This window comes from Clytia hemisphaerica, unplaced genomic scaffold (assembly GCF_902728285.1).
Source record: "Clytia hemisphaerica strain Z4C2 unplaced genomic scaffold, Clytia hemisphaerica genome assembly, whole genome shotgun sequence".
Lineage (NCBI taxonomy): Eukaryota > Metazoa > Cnidaria > Hydrozoa > Leptothecata > Clytiidae > Clytia > Clytia hemisphaerica.
The window spans coordinates 380,719-404,480 of NW_027103582.1; the positions used below are offsets into that span (position 1 = coordinate 380,719).

General features: G+C 35.1%; 2 protein-coding genes across 2 annotated transcripts; both read right to left on the reverse strand.

Annotated features, from left to right (window-relative positions):
• Positions 1 to 720: 720 nt before the first annotated feature.
• On the reverse strand, positions 721 to 3,008 carry LOC136801298 (GATOR1 complex protein NPRL3-like). The gene is made up of 2 exons (XM_067057932.1): positions 2,437 to 3,008; positions 721 to 1,925 (listed from the first exon to the last, which is right to left on the reverse strand). The coding sequence occupies exons 1-2, from the start codon at positions 2,979 to 2,981 to the stop codon at positions 794 to 796; spliced, it is 1,677 nt and encodes a 558-aa protein (XP_066914033.1). The 5' UTR covers positions 2,982 to 3,008; the 3' UTR covers positions 721 to 793.
• A 122-nt stretch (positions 3,009 to 3,130) lies between these two features.
• Positions 3,131 to 23,620, reverse strand: LOC136801300 (transmembrane protein 181-like). The gene is made up of 16 exons (XM_067057934.1): positions 23,414 to 23,620; positions 18,757 to 18,928; positions 18,523 to 18,622; positions 18,136 to 18,260; positions 17,787 to 17,909; positions 17,580 to 17,660; positions 17,221 to 17,320; positions 16,888 to 17,015; positions 15,742 to 15,833; positions 15,331 to 15,388; positions 14,857 to 14,959; positions 14,487 to 14,538; positions 14,291 to 14,373; positions 13,845 to 13,928; positions 3,967 to 4,039; positions 3,131 to 3,618 (listed from the first exon to the last, which is right to left on the reverse strand). The coding sequence occupies exons 1-16, from the start codon at positions 23,440 to 23,442 to the stop codon at positions 3,552 to 3,554; spliced, it is 1,470 nt and encodes a 489-aa protein (XP_066914035.1). The 5' UTR covers positions 23,443 to 23,620; the 3' UTR covers positions 3,131 to 3,551.
• Positions 23,621 to 23,762: the final 142 nt, after the last annotated feature.

The window sequence follows — 23,762 nt, forward strand, 5'->3', positions numbered from 1 at the left end:
AAAAAAAATTAATAAAAATATAAACAAAAATATTCCTCTAGTAGTCATTATTCTTCAAAAGGCTATGGTTTGTACCATCTGAACCGAGATAGTAGCAGTCACAGTGCATTAAAAATACCATACTTAACCCAGACACAGATCATGATAATGTAAATGACTAAATCGACTCTCGAATTGCGGTGTCACAACACCAAAAATAACATTCAGATACTCATTGAAAGGACTATAACTGATTTAAAACAGTACTAGTGCATTCCATTATCAAAGATGAAAGGGTGATATAGATACACGTTTTTTTCTATGAGCATTTATAACGTTTATAAGCATATGCAGCCCGGGGGGATACTTAGGCAAATGGAGGGTACGGTATGTGCCGCCCTTAAGGGTACCTTTTTTGGACTTCCAAAGTCCCGCTAAGGGTCGGAAAAATCAAAAAATCAAATTTCAGTCCCACTAAGGGTAGGAAAAATAGGAAAATTTAAACTTTTTACCCCCTGAAAGATCGAAATTTGGTAAAAATTGGTCAAATTTGTCCCGCTAAGGGTCGTAAAATTCCCAAAATTTTCCTTTGTTTTCTCCTTTTTAGTCACAGTAAGGGTCCAAAGTTCGAAAGTCGGGCGGCACCCCCCGTCAGCTCGCAACCCTAGTACCCCCCCCCCGGGATATGCAGGCTCAGTTTTTGGTACCTTAACAATTAATCTATTGTTTAAGAACAATAGAATACTAAGCATAATGCGAGCCTGATATACGGGCAGAAACTTGCTTGTAAAAAACATGTAAAAAATTTCGTACATTAAGCCAATTGCACTGTGGCTGCATCTTGGTGCTGCACTGTGATCAAAATACTTCGAAACTTATCAATGCAAATAATCAGTTTGGAGCGAGAAACGTTCTCGAAATACATGATGTTCTCTAGGTGATGTTCACCATCAAAATATTTTGTCATCCGCAAAAAGAATAGCATATCATCACGTTCAACGAGGTACGACACAGAAATTATACTTAACTGCATGGCGACGGGGAAAGCATCAAATATGGTTTTGTCTCCAGTCCCTTTTAACTGAAACCGTTGGAAAAATGTATTTCTCTGCTCCACCGGGTCGATCTCGCTGTCACGTTCTAAATCAATGGCTGCCATGGGAACCATGTAAACAAACGTATGAAGCTGTTTGATGAGCCTCTTTTTCAGTAACCACGTGACTATTTGCGCATGCTCAACATGCTTATCATTACATAATGGATTTCGATAGTCACCCAGGGTTAACGGAAAGGAGAACTTTTGAAACACGTTATGAAGTGATTGTTCAGGGAATTTCTTCGTGAATTCCTCAGAACATTTAGAATCAATTTCAGTGGGAACACTCTCAGCAAGAACATAAATATTGCTTTCAGCTAAAGGATAGATGACAATACATTTACCCCAATAAATCAAATGAGCAACTATTTGGAAGATTTGCGGTAAGGAGATATCAGCATCTTGACAAAGAGTTTGGAAGTTCTTGACAGGTCGGGATAAAGTGATTAGTCGGTGTAGTACGGGAGAAGCATCGGGAGGAAGGATTTTGATGAGGTTTGCGATCTCATTTTCTTCATGTTCATTGTCGTCATCATCAGTGAGAAGAAGAGTATGGTAGGGCTTGATGCGGCGAATGTAAGTGTTAAACTTCGATGTGTCGATCATCGTATTCCGAATCTCCGCTTTATGGATTTTGTGAGGAAAACAATAATTAAGACCGAGCCATCCGTTAACGTTGATGTTGACAATGCCGTAATCACACATCGATTGGAACGCAGATACGATGTCTTTGGCCAGTTGACTTTTTGCCAGCGTTCTTTCGTGAACGTTTTGTTCAGATTCGGGGAGGTCTTCGATACGATCGATTTCCATGACCATAATCTCGTGCTGGTTGGACAGATATCGTACCCTTTGATTTAAAAAGTATGATGGACTCAATTATGGTTAGAATATGTTGGCATTTCTGGGCGTTTTAGCATTTTGCTGAATATAAAGTTCGGGCGAGAATGACATAAAAAGCTTTCTACATTTATCTAATCGGATATTTCGATTTGGAAGGGGTATAATGGCTTCTAAGCTATATTCTCAGCCTAGTCAGATCATTTACAAGCTTTTAGAAGTCTTAAGTCGACATTTTAAAACTCTAATTAAGTTTCAAATATTATGGCCAACAGTGTATCTAAAAAAGTATCAATTTTTCTCTCAAAGTGCAGAAGATTGTAAATCTATATAAAATCAATTTTTGAACAATAAAAATGAAGTAAATTTTTCTTACACAAATAATAGGTTCAGCAAATTCTGGTTTGTAAATTACTCAGAAGATGCCGAATCAATTAAATTTTCCTTTGAAAATACAGAAATGAATTTCCTTGGAAAATACAGAAAATGAATCTTACAGAGTTTACAAAAAACTGAAATACCTCTTTTCTTCATGTCGTAAAGCTTTTCCCAGCATCATACAAATATTTTGATAATGCGACGCGACAGTGGCGTCAACATTAGCATGAATTGCCATGACAACATTCACCATATTAATCATGACATCATTATCCAGACTTTCCAACTCCAACAGATCCTGAAAGCCAGAGCATGTGCCATCTGTTCGCACTTGCACAGGATAACCAATCAATTTCACGTGACCGATTTTCAATTCAAACTTCTGATCACACAAGATGGATTTTGGTGCCATCAAAGAAGCAAGTTCGCTATCACTGAAACCGTATATCGAACCTCCATTCAAAACAGATTGATTCTTAGTTGATTCTTGATTACTTGAAGATTGAGTATTCAATCGGTATGGATTTTGAAAGATATCTTCACTGATGGATTTGATGCGTTGTGGAGAATTGATACTTTTACCGTAAGAAACACTGGTTTCTTGGAATGGATATCTGAAAAGCATTCTTTGGCCACGACTGCCAGAGATGACGAGAAAGATACTGATTGGATCCTCTTCAGGTCCCATAATTTTATAATATTCTTGTTTCTCAACTGAAAAATATGAACAGGGTAATATTTGTGAAATTGTTCATTTTTACTCTCCTCAAAAAGATTAAGTAAATTAATCTCGATCATTTCGTGGAATATAAACCGGTTAGCAGACAAAGTTGAGAATTCACCTAAAGACTATATTTATTTCACTTGATACTTAAAAAAATATCCTTCAGCAAAATTATTTCTCCATTGAAAATTCAATTAATTCTATATTTACAAAAGCTATCAGTTTTCTATCTAAGTATTAAATAATAAATATGAATAGTTAAATTGTAACACCTTACCAAATATAAAATATGCTAGTGGTCAAAAAGAGACTGTGTATGCAGCGAATAAGATCTCGAAAACTTTAACAAAGATTATCACGAAGTTGCGTCAAAAGCTCTAACTAGATTTTAGAAGTAAATTTTCTGAAAAATGAATAACCCACTAAAAACGAAGAAAATAAATAAATGAAGCAAATTAATAAAGATAACACAACAATAGTAAGAAAAACGTATCAAATTGCTATTGCGTGAAAGTGTAAAAAACAACAACCCTGTCAACCATTTATTTCGTCATCGCTTGTAAAATCGTCCAAGTTTGTGAGCTTCTTCTTCTTAACTTCCCTGAAATTAATGCGTTTAAAACTTCTTTGAAAGTCTTATCTCCACATCTCGAACGGCAAGGGGGTGGAATGAATCGTTCAAGTTGTAGAGGGTTCAGAACCTTTACCCCCTGAAAATTTTTTAATAAAACTTTACCCCCTCCCTGGAAAGATGAAAAAATAGTCCCTGGAGAATCTTCTCCGATTACCACCCGGAGTTGTTTGTTCACTCGCCTAGATGCATATAATATGGAATGGCATTTTATTATTTTTTTACCAATCAACTTTTTATACGGTTGAGTTACTAATGATTCGAACACCAGAATCATTCTATTCGTTGATAGTTCGAGTTATAAGAGATAACATTTACCGGTAAGGAAGGTTTTCGTCATCTGAGTCAGCGATAATTGAGAAGGATGATGGTACAGGCTTTAAACCACTCCCTGTGAAGAATGCAAGAACACGAGTATATTAAAAACAAGAATCAGAACTGGAGTCTTTGTTTGTTATATATGTATTCAGTTCAATAATGAACGAGCTTGATACCACAGTGGTTTTAAAAGACACCATTTAACGTATCTCCAACCATATGCTTACACAACATTTGAAAACAAAATAATAATAATAATAATAATAATAATAATAATAATAATAATAATAATAATGGTTCACTTCCGGCAGGACAACACTCATACCAAAGAAACCTCAAACTGAAATTCCGTCCAACTACCGCCCCATCACATGTCTTCCCATCACATACAAAATTATGACCAGCATCATCACGAAACGTATGAAAACCCACCTAACTACATTCGACTTAATTCCCGAAGAACAAAAGGGTGGGATCTCAGGTAACCAAGGGACAGTAGACCAACTCTTAATTGACAACATGATCCTGGAGAATGCAAGAAAATCAAAACGCAACCTATCGACAGCCTGGATTGATTATCGAAAAGCTTTTGATTCTGTCCCGCATGACTGGCTAAAAAGATCTCTCCAGATACACAAATTTCCTGAGAAACTCATCAACTTCTTCACCACCACCATGACCAAATGGAAGACCACCCTCAACATCTCAACGCAAGACACTACCGTATCTTCCGATCCGATCAACATCCACAACGGTATCTTCCAAGGTGATTGTCCTTCTGGGTTAAACTTTGTCATAAGCCTGTTACCTCTATCGTGGCTCATCAAAAGATCGTCGATCGGATACGCTATAGGCCCCAGAAACAACCGTACCGTAGTCAGTCACCTTCTATTCATGGACGACCTAAAGCTCTATGCGAACTGCGATGAACGACTTCAAGACCTTCTCGAAATTGTATCCATGTTCAGCAAAGATATTTGTATGAGTTTCGGTTTGGATAAATGTAATACATTGTCGATAAGAGGAGGAAAGCTGACAAAAGGGAATGACATCACCCTTCACACCGAGGAAACCATCAAAGCTCTTGATCTCCGTGAACAGTACAAGTATCTTGGTATACTTCAATCGAACACAATTGACAAAAAGAATATGAAAAATAAATTTCGAACAGAATACTTTCAACGGGTGAAGAAGATCTTAAAATCATCCCTCAATAGTAAAAACACTATTCAAGCCATAAATACGTACGCAATACCGGCATTGTCTTACGGATTCCAAGTCCTTGACTGGTCAGTTACCGAACTGGAAGAGGTTGACCGAGAAACGAGAAACACCTTACGTCAATATCATATGCTCCACCTCAACAGCGACGTTGACCGAGTATACATCAGTCGAAAACAAGGAGGCAGAGGTCTACTCAACATCACAGACCTTTACAAGAACCAGATCATCCAGTGCAGCAGATATCTAAAGAACTCCTCAGAACGTCTTATTGTGCTAGTATCAACGTCACAGACATCCAAAGGTGCAAAGTCCATCCATCAAAAAGCCGAAACATACCTCAGAGAACTCAACATCGACGAAGAACAATCACAACAACTCAACGACCAACAACTGAAAAACCGCGTCAAAACCATCCGTACCAATCAAAAAATCCAAACCGTCAAATCCAAACCTATGCATGGCCAATTCTTCAACACACTAGAACAACCCCACATCGACAAAACCGCATCCCTTTCATGGCTACGATCTTCCACACTCAAACGAGCAACAGAATCCACCATCTGCGCAATTCAAGAAAACGCCATCACAACCAAATACACCAAAAAACACATCCACAAAACATCAAATGACGATACCTGCAGAGCCTGTAAAACCAAACCTGAAACCATTCACCACGTCATCTCTGGATGCCCTATCCTCGCACCTACCAAATACACCCAACGACATGACAACGTCTGCCGCTACATCCACCTCCTACTAGCCGAAAAATACCAATTCATCGAACCAACAACCACTAAATGGTACCAATATGATCCCGAACCTATCCTCGAAAACGATAACGTTAAAATCCTCTGGAATTTCCCAGTACAAACGGATAGACGCGTCACCCACAACAAACCCGATATCATATACCTAAATAAACAATCTCGAGACATCCAACTAATAGATATAGCGGTACCACTTGATTCCAACATCGCACGAAAACGAAACGAAAAGGTTACGAAATATGTAGACTTGTCCATAGAGGTGAAACAACTTTGGAATGGTCGGAAAGTCAACACCATACCAATCGTCATTGGAGCTTTAGGGTCGATCCATGAAAACTTTCAAAAACTTATTGAACAAAAAATGGACTTAAAAATCAATGTTAATGAAATGCAAAAGATTGTTCTCTTGGGAACATCCAATATTTCTAGACATTTTTTCTCGGCCGACTTTTGAAATCGTTCATAGTCAAATTTTTAATCTAACGATGAAATATTTTATAAACTTTTGCCACCACTATAAAATTCTATAATTTTTAAATTCAAATTCCTGAATTCTCCAGCCCTGATATTAAGTAAATTCCATTAAGGGATGCCTAGAAAAGCAGTAAATTTTTGATGCATTCATAAATTTATTGGCAAGTAAAGGTGACCCATAAATCTTTTGACAAATTTTAACAAGCCTATTTAACAATATGATATCTACTAATATATTAGAACGTTTATTGTCATATTTAAAATATCTCAAATAGAATTTAACTTAGGAACTATAAGTCTTTGGAAAATTTAAGTCTATAGTCCTTCACAAGCCAATAATTTTTGGAATTTTGTTTTAGTTTCTATATCTTCTATCTAAATTTACTTGAGTTTAAATTCTCACATGGGACACTTCGGGAAGCAATAGATTTTCTGAAAGGAAATTTATTGGCAATTGAAGCTGTCCCATTAGAAACTCCACAACCTCGATCAAGATTAAACAATTTTCAAAATACAACACCTTTAATTTTAACTTTTATTTTTTCCATTATATTATATTATGAATTAGTTTTAGTTGTTTGCTCAGATCTTACGCAACCTTGCCAAGCCTGACAAATCTCTGTTGCACAATCTTTAGGTCTATCTCAATCTAAATCAAACCAAAACAATCATGTCCTAGGTCATACAATCCGAAATTTCTTCGTTTCCAGAACATCCTGAAAAGCGACAAATTTTTCTACCCTACGAGGAAAGAAAAACTCTTCGGCAAGTAGGGGTGATTTGAAGCTTTTATTTCGCATAGTTTTTCTTTTTTTTTGCTTGCTCTGACATCATTAAGAAAAATTATTATATTATATATATATATTTTTTTTAAAAAGCGTACCTTATCTATTATAAATAGAAGGAAAACTTTTATACATAGTGCATTATCGATTATCATTACGAAAATATACATCAAATAATAATAATAATAATAATAATCACCACCAAATATATCAAGAAACATATCTACCACTCAACTAACGACGACTCCTGTCGAATCTGCCGATCATCCAAAGAAACCATCCACCACATCATTTCCGGTTGTACTGCACTTGCTCCTACCAAATATCTGAAAAGACACAACGACCTTGCTAAATACCTACACATCCTTCTCCTCCAAAAACATCAACTAGACACCACCGACCACCTATGGTACAACTACACACCTCCTCCAGTAATCGAAAATCACCAAATCAAAATCCTGTGGGACTTCTCAATCCAAACTGACCACCATCTCCAGCATAACAAACCTGACATCTTAATACTCCACAAAACCCAACGAAAAGCCATCATAGTCGACATCGCCATCCCCAATGACTCCAACATTGCCACCAAACGTATCGACAAAATCAGAAAGTACACCGACCTCGCGATCGAACTGAAAGCCATGTGGAATCTGGACAAGGTGGAGATAGTTCCCTTTGTAATTGGTGCAACTGGTGTATTTTACAAAGAATTTGACAAAGACATTGAGAAACTTGAATTGAATGGTATGTTGAGGCATGAAATGTGCCAAAAGATTATATTATTAGGAACTGCTCATATAGTCCGAGCATTCATGCAAATCTCATAAATTATTCACTAAAAATTCTCTTTTTTTTGAAAACTCCTAAATTTTTTTTCACAAAGCCCGGGATCCACGTAAGACAAGTAGTATATATATATTGTCGAAAAGAGGAACCCACATCTTAGAATTCCAGTTTCAACTCTAGTCTTCTTTGAACCAATTCTTCAAACCATCTTACATTAGGGATCTTCGTATAACAATAGGTTTCTCACTAGTAAAGTAAGAATGCAAAACAAACTTTGCATATCTCGCTACAACTGAAAAACGCATTGTTGAGAAGAGGAACCCACTGAAAGTTTCAAGCGGTTAAGAAATTAATAAACTTTATAATGTATATGTATATGTAGTATTTCTTAAGCACGTTTGAAAACCGAACTTTGAAAAACTCTAGTAACTCCGTCGACCTAGACTGCACATTTTCAAATTCCTTGAACCACTCTTGATTTCACGAATTGAAACCTAATCAAGCTCTTCAATCTATCCTTAGCTAAAACAAATCACCTTGAGATAGCTTTGTTTAATACATCTTCGATAACCTTGCGGAAGTTAAATATTATTTTTTTTAAATAAAATTATTTATAATCTAAAATATTATATTTCTAGGTGAACGAAATATTTTTAGCCCAGTCTTTTGAGACCTTTTCTTAATCAAGTCAGAAACTTCTTTGTCTTTGAATCATCTCAAGCTTAACTTAACTTCAGTCCAGTTCTGCTAGCCTTTTTTTTTAACTTTACACAAGTCTCAATCAAGTCTCAGACGTTATATATTTTGTGTTTTGACTCCTAATTTTACTCATAACAAGGTACTATATTATGTTGTTAGTATTTATATTTATGTACGGGATGTACTCGTTATTTAATTATAATCAGGAAACTCCAATTGTACAAATTTATCGAAATGAAATGAAAGAAGTAGATGATGAAATAATAATAATGATGATATATTTCTGGCATTTCCAAAATTTACATTTGGCTCTTCACCTGAAAATTCTGTATATAATATATGTGCAATGTCTAGAAAAAAAAAAATTAAAAATAACCTGGTAGTATACTGAAGAAAAATTGGGGCCGTATGCGGGCAAGCAGATAGTGACGAAGCGGTGGGCTAGTATGATTAATAAAATGATTAGGATTAAGAAGTATGAGGGGTAAAATGTGAATAGTGATAGAGCTAGACTAAAACCTAAACAAATCCGAGTATCTGAGTATGCTACAATTAGGGTCATAATATATTGGCACTTTTGGCTAATTTACAATTTTTCGAAAATTGAAGTTCGAGCGAGAATGTCAATTTTTAGGCCTTCAACTTGATTCCATCAAGTATTTCGATCTGGGAGAGATTTATGGGTTTCTAGGCTATATTTCAAGCCCTACTAGACCATTTTTGAACTTTTGGATCCTCAGATCCTAAGGTCCTAAGTTTTAAGTCTAGCGTTAAAACTCAGAGTTAAAACTCTACCTTTCGAACCTACTTTAGAGCACTTACAAATCGATTGTGGTTTCAAAACACCCCGGTGAATTTCCTTTTTGTGCCAAATATTTTGTCCCTGATTGTAGCTGAGGCCATCGCAATATGTGCTATTATAAAAAATTAACGAACATATTAAAAAAAAAATACTAACATAATGTTATAAGCTAGACTAGGCTAAGGTTCAAGTAACTATTGGTGCTAAGAGGTAAAGTAAGCGACAAAATAGATCTAAGAATTCGGTGGGATAGAATCACGACAGAGCGTAAGATCGAATGAGCAAAACTTGCATAGATTGCAACACCGAAGGCTGTGTAAAAGTGTACTGAACCTTGCAAAACACGACCACTATTTTGACATAAATAAGTGAGCTATCAACTATCTAAATTAAATTAATTGAAAATAATTAAACATCAAATAGAAAAAAGAAAAAAAAAAAAAAAAAAAAAAAAAAAAACTTCATAGAACTAGAAATATAATAGAGTCATATGCACTGAAGAAAATGCAAACTAAGTAAACCTAAAAACAGATGGGCTAAATCTAAAGATCAGAATGGAGACTAGGGAACCAAGGCTACGAGTAGCGATATTGTAAGAATTGAAGTCAAAATTAAATTAAAACTAGAATGGCGCGTGAATCAAATCGAGAAATAGACTAAAACTAGGTCTAAGAAATAATATAACATAGAAAGCACCAGCTAGGAAATAGCGAGTAGCGATGTAGGGACTACAGTTGGTAGAAGAGGTACTACTGCAAGCTCCTAGCTAGGGCTTTGTCGAAAAAATATTTTTTTGTTTCTTGACAAAAGGCTTTGTAAGTTTCTGAGTCACGACAGTTAACAGGTAGTTCATTAAAAATTTTAGAAGCTTCAGATTCAAAGGAACCACTAACATTACAGGTTTCACGCAATTTAGTTCCACCAATTACATCCGTTCGAGTCTTGGCTTGCACATATTTCTCCATAGGGAGGAATTTAGGCCAGTCATTCATATTCACTGATTTCCACGCAAGTTTAGCCAAACTGTATTCGGTCCGTTCTTTGACAGGTAGCCATTTCATATCTATTACGTCAGACTTGCGAGAGTAGCTCTTCCGGACGAAGCTAGCTGTGGCATTTTGGACTCGTTGTAATTGGTTGTATAGATATTGTGGTGCGTTGTGAATTACGGTATTACCATAGTCTATTTTACTCAATACAAGAGATTCTGCCAATTGGCGTCGTACACGGTATGGTAAATATCGTTTGATGAGGGATAGACTCTTCAGCGTGCCATATGCTTTAGTGACGATTTTTTTTGACATGTTCATTCCATGTTAGGTTTTCGGTGAAGATGATTCCTAACAGCTTGAATAGGGGAACACGCTCAATCACATTTTCGTTATTTGACTTGATTTCGAATTCAAAATTATGCCTCCTTGCCATTTGAGATGTGGCAAAGAGCATCGATTTAGTTTTTCTGGCGTTAAATATCAAGTTCGAATCAAGTGACCATTTCTCAATTACGCTAATATCAGAGTTCATTTCAGTGACACAATTTTCAAGCTCGTTTGGTTTGGTGTGGCGATATATAGTCGTGTCATCAGCATATTGAACACATTTTGCGGTGGTTTTTGTTGTCATGTCGTACACGTAAATGTTGAAGAGAATGGGTCCAAGTATGCTTCCTTGGGGGACGCCATTAGTAACTGTGAGAATGGATGACTTCTTGTCGTTGATCTGTACGTACTGAAGTCGATTGCTCAGATAATTGGAGATAACATAGAGTGACTTTTTTGAGAATCGTAGTGTGTGAAGTTTTTTGATAAGAGTTTCAAAATCAACTGTATCAAATGCTTTTGAAAAGTCAGCGAGAACTGCAAGAGTGATTTCGCCTCGATTCATCGCTTTCAGGATGTCGTTTTTGATTTTGATGCAGGTGGTTATTGTGCAGTGACCCTTTCGAAAACCAAAAAAAGATTGATGTTTTGATAGTAGTTCTTCACTTTCTAGATAGTTTGTCATTTGTGTCATAATCAGTCTCTCGTATACTTTTGAAAGTATCGGTAATATGGAGATTGGACGGTAGTCGCTCGGATCAGCAGGTGACTCAATTTTAGGAATAGGGCTGATTTTCGAGATCTTCCACTGGCTAGGAAAGACGGATTGTCGAATGGAAGAGTTGATAATATGGCAAATGGGACTACAGATTTCATCGATGGCGAGTTTAATATATTTCGACGGTATCTGGTCATGGCCGGTTGAGCAGTCGTTTCGAAGATTACATAAGGCTTTACGAACGTCAGCGTAGGAAACTTCGTTTATGTCGAATGGATTGTCTTGTTCAGGTAATTCGTTGATGAGTTGATGTAGGATTTGCTCTGATTTAGGTTTTGAGTTAAGAAGTCTCCCAGCTGTTGTGTTGAAGTGGACATTGAGTGTGTCGGGGTCAGCGGATATCTTTTGTGGTGATGGTTTCAGGATGCGATGGATGGTTGACCATACTTCTTTCGGTCTTTTGGAGGATAGTGCGCGTCGGTAAAAACTGGATTTTGTTACTCGAATAAGAGTTTTTAATTCGTTTCGGATTTTACGAAACAGATCCCAATCTTTTTGCTCGGACTGCGGGGAATGACATTTGGTTCGTAAATAGTCTCTTTCCTTTTGCTTCTCGCTGATGTTGAGATCTTTTAACCACGGAGCTGGTGGGCGCGTTAATTTCTGCCTGATGAGGGGTGCGTGTCGGTCTAGACAATCGGTAAAAAGTTTGTTAAATATGTCTAGTTTCTCTTCAGCGGTATCAAAAGCGTAGACAAGATTGAACGGTATTTGTCTGATATCTGTTTTAAATGCTGCTAAATCAAAGTTTTTCTCATTTGAATAAATTTATATCTGGGTTCAAACCGTGGTTTGCGTAGATTAGATATGACGAAGGCAGCATCATGATCGCTCATTTCGTCGCATGGGATAACATCATCGTGGATGACTTTTGAGAATGAGGTAATGATATGGTCAATGCAGGTTTTTCCCTTCCGGGTTGGCTTCTTGACCTGTTGACGTAAACCGAGACGATCGAGGGTATCTTTATATTCGTCAGCAACGTTGTAGTTATCTTTCAGGAGATCGATATTTGTATCACCAGTAATCACGATTGGATCAGACCAGATGGTGTGAACGTACGATATTAATGTTTCGAATTTTTGAAGCCAAACACGTTTGTCAACGTCTTCGGAACTTGGTTGATAGAAGACGGCTATAAGAAAGGGACTTTTCTTTCCCTTCACTTCAAACCACTGGTGTTCGATCGTTGTATCTTTCTTGTCAATGTCAGTTCTTGGGCGATGTTTGATGCCGTCTTTGAAGTAGGCTCCGACGCCACCGCCACGTTTACCATTTCTGTTATTGTATCTGAAAGGATGATAACCGGAGAAGTTGAGTTGTCGGATGAGTGCAGGATTGTCAACGAGCCATGTCTCAGAGATTGTTAGGATATCGAACTTGTGTTTTAGGAGCATGGCTTCAAGTTGGGCAGTCTTATTTTTGATAGATTGAATGTTAAGGTGCGCAATGTTGTAGTTGTTTCGGTTGGCATTTAGAAGATCCAACTGGATTTGAGTGTCTTGTTGCGCTGGGATATCATTCACGGTCGAGGGGTCTGATAGTAGAAAGTCTATATCGACATTGTTGAACGGTAATTCAGTAAGCAGACAGTCGTGACATGTCCATAAATTGTGTTTGTCTGAGAAGTTTTTTACAGTTTTATAAATACATTTTACGTGAGTCGAGTTGAGACAAACCTTGCATTCCAAGTGGTACGAATTCTTACGGACAGTTTTGGCACAAACAGGACACGCGAGCGGACCCGGATTAGTTTCAATGTCACCAGAGACGAGGAGTCAAAATGTTGCCGAATGATTTGCATACAGATGGATCGGTGCATAAAACCTCCTTTTGTTGTTGTGATTTTGACGTCGAGTCAAAAAGTCTTTGTTTTGAGCTTTAAAACTCGATTTCTCGTGGCTTCTTCCCATTTGATGTAGAAAGAGATACACCATTATGACGAGCGCAGCTTCCTTCATCTTCTTTAGCAAAAATCAGCTCACTTCTTTTTAATTTGAGTGAGAATTTTAAGAAAAACTAATTTATTTTCACTCTTTTGACGTTAGTTTTCAAAAAAAACGTCTAACCGTTGAAGAAAAACTTCCATCCTCTCTCGCGCTGCGAAGGCAAAAAGTTTTTGAAATTATTTTGTTAATTCTGCAATCAGCATAAGAGGTGCACCTCCTGTCTATACCATAAAATAGAATATCTCTGACGTAGATTCATGGAAAAAATTTAAAAGTCGATAACTTTTCCTACCTTTACTTGAAAGTGGTGTGTACATGTAAGCCATGGTGTAGAGGTACAAGTTAAAAAGACCATAGAAAGCTAAAAACTCAACAGGTGTTGAAGTGGTCAAGGAAAAACAAAACAAAACAAAATATCCATACAAAAACTCTTTCTGTGATCGTTTTGTAAAATGCAGTAAAAGTAAAGATAAACCCTTAATACCTTATTACACCAATATTACTAGTCATTTTATTAACATGAATTGAAAAATTTCGTGTTAATAAAAACCCTCTTAATTAAAACCAACCGTGGTGTCCTTAAAAAAGCAAATAAAATTCGTGTTAGTTTTTTGCGTGTTAATTTCAAGGCCGTTGAATACTTGCCTAGTAATATTCGTGTAATAAAGTATGATATTTATGAAATGGAGGATATCATAATGTTTGTTACGAAAAGAAGATTATGTGTTGAAAGGATATAGTTTTTGTATCTGGTTGATACATCGGCAACAAAATTGTCTTCCAAAACAGCCGAGCCAAACCGCAGGAAAACTGCAACGAGGCTAAAAGAAGAAATTAAAACAGATATAAAGAAAGACATAAAAAATTTCCAAGATATCTTAGTTCAGATGTGAATTTATTGATTCATATGTTCAGACGTTTGTTTAATCCTTACCTTATCAACACAACAAGTAACATTAAAATCGTCAAAAACTTCAATCGAACATCTGAAAAAAAAAGAGTGTTGAAATGATGGAAACAAAGCTTTAATATTTCGAAGAAAAACATGGAGTTGGAGATTTGCTAATGTTTATCATAGGTTCTTTCGAAATACAGGCTCCATCTCTAACTGCCTCGAGCGCTACTTACAAACTTAGTTGCGCGAAATACAATCTTTGCTCAAAGTTCTTAAAAAAACCCGTATATTGTTGACAGTATTTTCACTCATTACCAACCACTTCAATCGGAAAAATCAAGAGCATTGTGCTTTAAAAAATAAAAAATAATATAATGTTCATTGTTTTTAGACTTTACAGAGCACTTACCAAAGTATGGCATATTTTTCAGATCTTGAAAAGCTTGGATCAGCAGAACGATCAAATAAACAACATAAAGAGCTCCCAAAACAAAGAAGAAAACCTTCAGAGCCTGCAAAAACAAAACAACAATAAATTAAATCTCTGAAATAGTAATACCTGGAAATTAATCTATGTGAAACTTTTTATGTTACTCGTAACATTTCAAACACAGGTTATATATAAATAATTTTTAATCATACTGAGCAGCGGCTGAAATTTTAGAGAGCAAACTATATAAGAACATAAGCCTTAGATTGGCTATATAAATATTTTAAAGACTTGCAGACTCGACTTTCTTAAGAAATGGCACAAAAATACTCACAAAGTGATGAAAATAAGAACATTTTAACTTTTAAGGCTTAAAACTCAAAAAGTTAAGAGCATCTGAAGGCTTAAAATTTTTTAATATCTTTATCAAAAAGAAAAGTCTGTACGACTTACTAGGAAATGACCACTGTCTACTTTGTATTGGTAAGATGGATCTTGAATTTCATTATACCTAAGGAGAATCACAAAAACAAAGATATAATCGAAAGGTTTTCCGAAGAAAGTAGATGTGTATTGGGTTGATGAATGTGCACTGAGGCAGTTTTTACACTAGGCTTGGATAGTGGTAGTATTCGAGCATTTGTACTGAACTATTTCCATCAATGATCTTTACCATTTATTTTGACGTATATAGCTTTCTTCTTGGGATTGCATTGGTTTCGCTAGTTATTGGGTTCAGTTGTTGAACATACAAGGTAGGTTTTGATCTTCATCAACAGTTCTGTATTGCTTTGTTCATTGTAGTATACAAGCTACTGTAAAATCATTAATATGATAAAAGTTTATACAAAAACTTATTCTTACTCTTGCCAAGATAAGATCGTGCACCCTGTAATCCAAATGGCTGCCACCAAAATCAACTTTGGCAAATAAAATGACACAAACTTTCTGTTGTTCTAAAAACATAAAAAAAAACAATTGAAAAGATAAACAATCATAATTTCATTTAAAGGTAAGTATTGCCATAATTTTTGTATTCAAACAAACAATCTGAAAAATGTAAACAAGGGAAATTGACCAAAAAGTAAATGCCATTCCTGGTTAATCCCAGGATTAAAGGTTGTGTTTTTAAATAAAAATCGACCTATCAAATTTTCATTTTAAAATTGGTAATCGCAAGAGGCTTTAAATGATTAAGACCATTTTTCAGTAATTAAACACATAAATTTTGAAACTGATGGAACGAAATGGTTTAAAATGTTCATCAAAATCATTTCAATTTACTTTTAAGGAAATTTTCCTCAGATTTTTGATTCTAGACTTGATAAAGTATATGTAAGGCTGGATGTACCTCGAAACCCATATTTGATGTATTTTTACGAATTTTACCAGATTTTTTTGGCTTTTTTCGACGAATTTTCTGCCTTTTATTGAAATTCAATCTTCCTTTATATAACAAACGGTCATTTAGACAGCTAATTATCATTTTTAATGACTGAAACGAAAATACTGATGCATTATGTTATTATTTTTCTGTTTAATTTGATAGGTCAATTTTTAACGTTTTTGAGCACTTTCAGAAAGTAACTTTTTTATTCAATAGAGCATAACTCTCGATCTAATGAACCGAATTTAATAAATGACCCATCAAAATTTAAATTTATCTTTCTTCTTTCCAATGGAATAGGAATGGTGTGGCCCACCCGGTATGAAACGGGAACACTTATGTAAAAATAAAACCTTTAAGATTGAAATTGTGTTCTTTTAAATCAACATCGAAATGAATTTAGTGAACGTTCGAATTTATATAACGTTCAATTTTTTCAAAAGGGGGATGAAAGACAGGGCTTGTTACAAAAAGAAAGAGAAATTCCAAATAACGTAAGCAAAAAGGTCAATCAAATTTCAATATTTGGCCATGAAATTAAATTAAGGTATTGCTTTATATCACTTTATCTGTATATCTGATTTGAATAAGACAGTTTTCAAATGATATCCTTGAAAGCTTACTTGACGGATACCATGATAAGCACACAACCAAAACATCAGCAAAGCAGAAAAGAAGGTCGCTTGAAAAATGACATCAAATAATGATGGAATCCAATTTTTCACCAGAAAGGCAAGTGGAAATAACGGATCTAAGTTAAAGAAAGAAAGAAAGTTAAACAACAATATTACTTTGGTAGATTAAAGATTTTGTTTTTAATTAGTTGATATCTTTTGCTTACTCATCAATTTTAATTTACAAACTTTTTCACATTAAATTGACACAGATATGGAGCTCAACATTGGTCAGAAAAGGGAAATGCCCTGACTGAAGATGTACAAACAAAAGCATTATACTGTCATAGAGAAGAAGAAGGGGTAGTAAGATGGACATCCACTTTTGTTCAATACACCAATCTCTGACTGGATACTGTCGTAAACTGTGTGTGAACAAACACTGAAAAATGAAATAATAAATATTGTTCGACATAGAGAAACAAAGACAAAGATAAATAGGACATATTATCGCTATAATCTTCCCTTAATAAGACATTTTTTTATCTACTAACAGATGGAGACGGGTATGAATTTTATGTTCCAAAATCTATTTGTCAAAATTCTAAAAATGCTAATTGATAGGTCCATCCTGAATTTTTATTTAGCAGCAATGAAACAAAAATTTTGAAGTGCTCTTTAGCTTGAAGTGATTTACTTACCGTAACCGTAAAAGCAAGAACCAAAAAAACAAAACGAAACCAAATTTGAATTTGTGTGAATTGCTCCTCATAGTATTTAAACTAAAATATAAAAAAAATGAAATCTTGAAACTTCAGTGTAATGACAAAAAAAGAGAGCAATAAAATTTAGGTTGACAGTCTACAAATTCGGGAAAAGGATTATGGGTAAGATGAGAAAAAACAAACCGTGAAAATGATATTGTCAACTTTTACGCCATCAGGTAGATTCAGATTGAAAAACCGAACAGTAACCAAATAAGAAGGGTTCAAAAGCATCCCCAGATGAAACACCACCAACGATTCACAATTCTAAAAAATAATAAATTTTCAGACAAAACACAATAAGAACCTTTAATATGGCAAAATAAAGCTATTCTGGAGCTAATACTAATACGGAAGGTTATGATTTAGATGTTAATGATTATAAGAGGCTTTGGAAAAATATATCATGCAACATGAAACACTTGATTTACTAAATCCAGGAAGAAAGAAATATTCCGTGCATACAAAACATTGACCAAACAAATTGGCTTACACTGGCATCACATTTCAGAGTTCTTGTTCGATTATGATTCACATGGTTAATTAATTGATGACTGGAGTCTTTTTTGGTTCCCAGAACTTGGGTTGTCATTCTGAACTCCCTTTCCAATTTATAATCTAGATCAATACACAAATATAAATATTTTCAAGACAATACAAAGTTTGTAACCCCTTTGTTAAGGGCGATGGTGCCCATCCTCCAAGAAAATCACAGAAAGAGGGATCATCAAAAATGGGTGGAAAAACAAGAAGGAGCGGGGTCGATTTATTGCAGCTCTTTTAAGACCATAATTTTAATGCCCTATGCAAAGATCTTATATAAGAAACAAATGCTCTAATTGTCATCAATATTTCTAATTGAATAAGCAAATTTGCGAACCTTCTTTCACTTGAAGCTTCCTCAATTTGAATTTACAGAATAACCACAGCTCTTGGTTGAATTTATTGACCAATCCAGAATTTATTGTGAAAGGACCAGTCTAAAAATGGTACAGAAAACAGTTTCACTTAGTTAGTCAACTCTAAGTAGCGCTCTTTATAAATTCTTATTAACAAGAAGCTTCTTCTTTTCTCCTTAAATTTAATTTTATCTTTGTGAAAAAATAAAACTCACCAGAAAGTGTTTAGGAGATACTCCAAGCTCTTTTGCAGTGATTGATGATTCTCCGATAGCCTCAGGACCAAGTATCCCAATGAGAAGCACAACAAAGAATGAAATACAGAAACTAGTAAAAACCATAACAAACTTGTGTTTGGTAAGACCATACAGCCTCATCTGCACTGGTCTAAATTGTGAAAGAAGAGAAGTTTTTAATAACAATTGCAAGTGATAAAAACAGCTTGAAATTTTATTTTTGAAATCATTTAAACGAAAAAGTTATCTTAAAAATGAGGGACAGGGGGTCAGTTTTTTTTAATTTTCATGTATTTTCTAACTTTGAAAAATATAAGCAAAGATTAAAATTTTTGTCATTATTTTGCTACACCTTAAAAAACTCTTATTTACATATAAAAGGTGCCTATTAACTTAATTTGAGTTATATGTTACTATTTATATGTCAATTTAATAGGAAAACTTTACAAGGCGCTCCTCATTACAGAAACTTTCAATAACTTTCTTTGTCACGAATCCAGGAATAAATCTGATGGAATATCATTTTGTCTTTCTACTTATGAACAATTTATATAATTGGCTACCCACTTTAGTCTTTAGATAAAGGGTATGCCAAAAAAATATTCATATATGAAGATATATACCAATCCAGGGGGCGCTGGGTAAGTTAGTAACATTTGTATTATGACATTGAAAGTTACTATATTAGAGATTTAACTTTTGATCTTTGATAAATTTTCTAATTTGAATAAATGTAGGAGACCCCTAGTCGAGTAGGTAGCCCCTGGCATAAGGCTATTTCTAGGTACCAGTTGCCTTTGAACCTTCTAGCCACCCTTGCAGCAAGGGGCAAAGACGACTAGAACTATGGACAATTATAAAAGTTGCAGGTAATTTTTCATGCCTTTTTAGCGTCTGGTTACTGACGCGACCTACTTCTTGAATAACTAAAATGTTGGTAAAAACAGCCTTTTCAGTTGAAAAATACTAAAAAAGTGCCCTTTTTGGCCATCAACAGACACTGCCCTACCTTTCTAAAATATAGCCTGAGTTGTTACAATATTACTTTTAATGGAAGCTCATTGTAGTATCATAAAGTGTGCAGTGTAAGAAGCGTTTCGATGTTAGTGAAGCAAAATAATGCAAAGAACATGATGGGAAAAGTATTTTGGGACACAAAAACAAATATAGTCAAATCATAGCAATTGTTTTTTTTGTTTTACAGCTTTGTTCTGACATATTCATTGCTTTTTACTATCATATTTAAAAAGGAAAATAATTAGTTTTCATTCTCAAAGGGAAATTCTGTGTCCCATATTTTAAGGAGGAAAATTCTGTATTCCCTATTTTCAAAGGAAAATTCTGTCTTTCATATTTTCAAAAGGAATTGTCTATCTTTCGTATTTTCATAGGAAAACTCTGCCTTCTGTATTTTTAAAGGAAAATTCTGCATCCTGTATTTTCAAAGGAAAATTCTCTCTTCCGTATTTTCAAAGGAAAATTCTCTCTTCCGTATTTTCAAAGGAAAATTCTGTCTTTAATCATATTTTCAAAAGGAATTGTCTATCTTTCGTATTTTCATAGGAAAACTCTGCCTTCTGTATTTTTAAAGGAAAATTCTGCATCCTGTATTTTCAAAGGAAAATTCTCTCTTCCGTATTTTCAAAGGAAAATTCTCTCTTCCGTATTTTCAAAGGAAAATTCTGTGTCTTCCATATTTTTGAAGGAAAATTCTGTGTCTTTCGTATTTTCATAGGAAAATTTCTGTGTCTTCCTGCATTTCAAAGGAAAATTCTGCATCCTGTATTTTCAAAGGAAAATTCTCTCTTCCGTATTTTCAAAGGAAAATTCGGTGTCTTCCTGCATTTCAAAGGAAAATAATGCATCCTGTATTTTCAAAGGAAAATTCTGTGTCTTCCGTATTTTTGAAGGAAAATTCTGCGTCTTTCGTATTTTCATAGGAAAATTCTGTGTCTTCCTGCATTCCAAAGGGAAATTTTGCATCCTGTATTTTCAAAGGAAGAGTCTGTCTTTCGTATTTTCAAAGGAAAATTTTGTGTCTTCTGTATTTTTAAAGGAAAATTCTGCATCTTTCGTATTTTCATAGGAAAATTCTGTCCTCTTGCATCTCAAAGGAGTGGAGGATTTGCCTAAAGCAAGCAAAAATAAAGATTGCGAAGGATACAGCCATGGAATATTTATAGCAACGAAGCTGATGATGGGTTTAATATCTTGAGATTGAGTTTTACTGCCACAATGATGTTAATTGAAAGGGGGTGAGATTCGTACATAAAACGTCCATTTGACATTTTTCGTGGCAAGTCTGAGTTTGGAGCATTAGTGGGGGCTAACATGCATAGCCCTCAAATGAATAACCTGACTGGGCATTAAAATACAAATTTAAATAAAAAATGTATAAATGTATTATCTCCTAACCATACTGTAAGATGGTCTAATATCAACATCCCTCTTCTAATTTTGACACCCTTCTTTGGAGATTGGAATAATAGGAAAGAAAGAATTGCTTATTGAAACAAATTGTCTTTGTTTAAAACGTTCAGAGAGGAAAAAATCTTTCTTCTATCAGTGATTCCAACCTTCCTATTATTCCTCTAAGGAATTCCTCTATATTTCTAAGGAAGGATGTGGAAATTAGAAGATGGATGTCAAGATTAGACCAACTTACAATAAAAAAACTGACGTCTACTAGGCGTCAATCACAAATATCTTCATTTTGAGAAGAATTGAGTCGGTAAATTTGTCGGACTTTTTCTGTCGATGACGTTTCCTTTGTTTAAACATTTTATTATTGCCGATTTTTTGCGAGCGATTTCTAGCGTATTCGCAGCATTTTGGCTTTGTTTATCATTACATGCACCATTTTGGGTCACAGGTGTCACAGGTGTTCAAAGGTCATAATTTGAAACCACCCATAACGCGCGGTTGTTTTTTGGCTGCTGGCTGGCTGGCTGTTTCCTTCAAGAATATACTCCAAAAATGGATGATGGAGGAAACCCAAAATTTTTTACGACCGACCGACTCACTTTTTAGACCCAACGAGGAAGCGAAATAAAGATATTTGTGATTGCCGCCCTAGCATTATTAAAGTATGTATATAGTATGTATATAGTATATAGTATATTACACGTCCAGCAGCCAGTTAGTCACACTAGCGTCCCGCCAAAATGAGTATCAAAGATTAATGCTGCGAAAACGCTATATCGTTTACTTGACTCTCAAGCAAAATAATGCGCCGCAAAACTTCTAAAGGGATTCATGAAAAAATAACCTGGCGCTTTTTAATGAAATTAAAATTTTCAAAAACTTTGAGAAATTGCCTAAAATTTGAGCTATAGAGGAAAAAATTTGAGCCAAGCCAACCTTGAAAACTAATTTGAAGATCAACTTCCCAAGAAAAAGATCTACGGGGGAGGCAGAACCCACCTAGATCCGCGCACCCCCGGATAGGCTATTTTCCGGAAATTTTGCCGGACCTCAAACAATGACCCATTTACATGTGCGGAATTGTTTTTACTTTAGCGTATAAACAAGGCCTTAAAAACCGAAGCCCTGTCTCGGGAATTGAATGACAAATTTTGGTTGGTTGATTTTGGCTGCTGCACGTTTTATTTTGTTTCCAACTTTCAAGTTTTAATTAATATTGTCTTGTGAACTTGATTCAGGTAACTCTCATCCTTGTTTTTGAAATGTATCCTGTACCTAGATGACTGATATTGTTTTTTCTGAACTTTCAGAAAAAACAATATCAGTCATCTAGGTAATTTCCTAGTGTGACTACCGTAAGTTGGTCTAACGTCGACATCCCTCTTCTTATACCGACACCCTTCTTTAGAGATAGGAATAATATGAAGATCGGAATCACTGATAGAGAAAACATATTTTCCTCTCTGATGTCTGATTGCTAAGCAAGGAAAATTAGTTTCAATCAGCAATTCCGACCTTTCTATTATTCTTATCTCCAAAGAAGGGTGTCGAAATTAGAAGAGGGATGTCGACATTAGACCAACTTACGGTAACTGGCAGCCATCCAGAAACATCTGAATTCCCACCATCTTAAAATTTTTGATCTCGCTAGATTTTTTATTTTCCAACCACGCTATTTTATTTATCCCCAATAGACAATTATTCAACATGGCTGCCTCTTTAAAAAAAGTTCTATTCTGTTGCCGAGTAACTCGCACAAAAATACTTGTGCGGCAAGTATAAGATTCTAAAATGGTAGAGAGTTACATTGTTTTGAAATTTTGCTGCTTTCATTGATTGGTCAGGCTTTATTTTCACTTACTGTTAAATCTCTTTGACAACAAATTCGTTTTCATAACTCCACCAAGTTTATCAACTAGAATTGTTTATTAACTCAAATCAAATGACTTTGGAGGTTCGGTGAAATGGTGGTCGAATTGTCTTCCCATGTTTGGTCAGATAGTCTCAAGTTAGAAAGTAGTTGACAGTACAATGTGATTGTTGATAAACAAAAAGGAGGCATTAAAGGTAGAAAGGTAGGCTGCACACATCCCCTGACCCCTCTAAAGCCCCATTATTCAAAATATCAACAATATTTAATGACAATTTTCAAAATAGGAACAAAAAAAATATTGGACACAAACAAAAAGTTTCAATACAAAATTTTCCATACGAGTCGATTTCCTTTAACGATGGCGACATCTTGATCTTTATTGTTGGTGTAAAAGTATCTTCTGTTTGATTAAAGACTTTCCAACTTCGCCATATGATTGCTCAAATGTCAAATGAAGTCTTTAGGTATAGCACATCAGTGGCAGAAAGTGGAAGATGCGAAACGATCACCAGCAAAAGAGCAAAACACCACAAAGTTTATTTTGAAAAGTTTCGGAGCCGGCAAATCTGATATCGAAAGTCAAATCAGATATAAACCGGGGGTATTAAGTAAGTTTTAAGTCTAAATTATTTAATATCCAATCCATTTTTGCTGAACTTTATTTCTAGAAATATTTGAAACACATTTT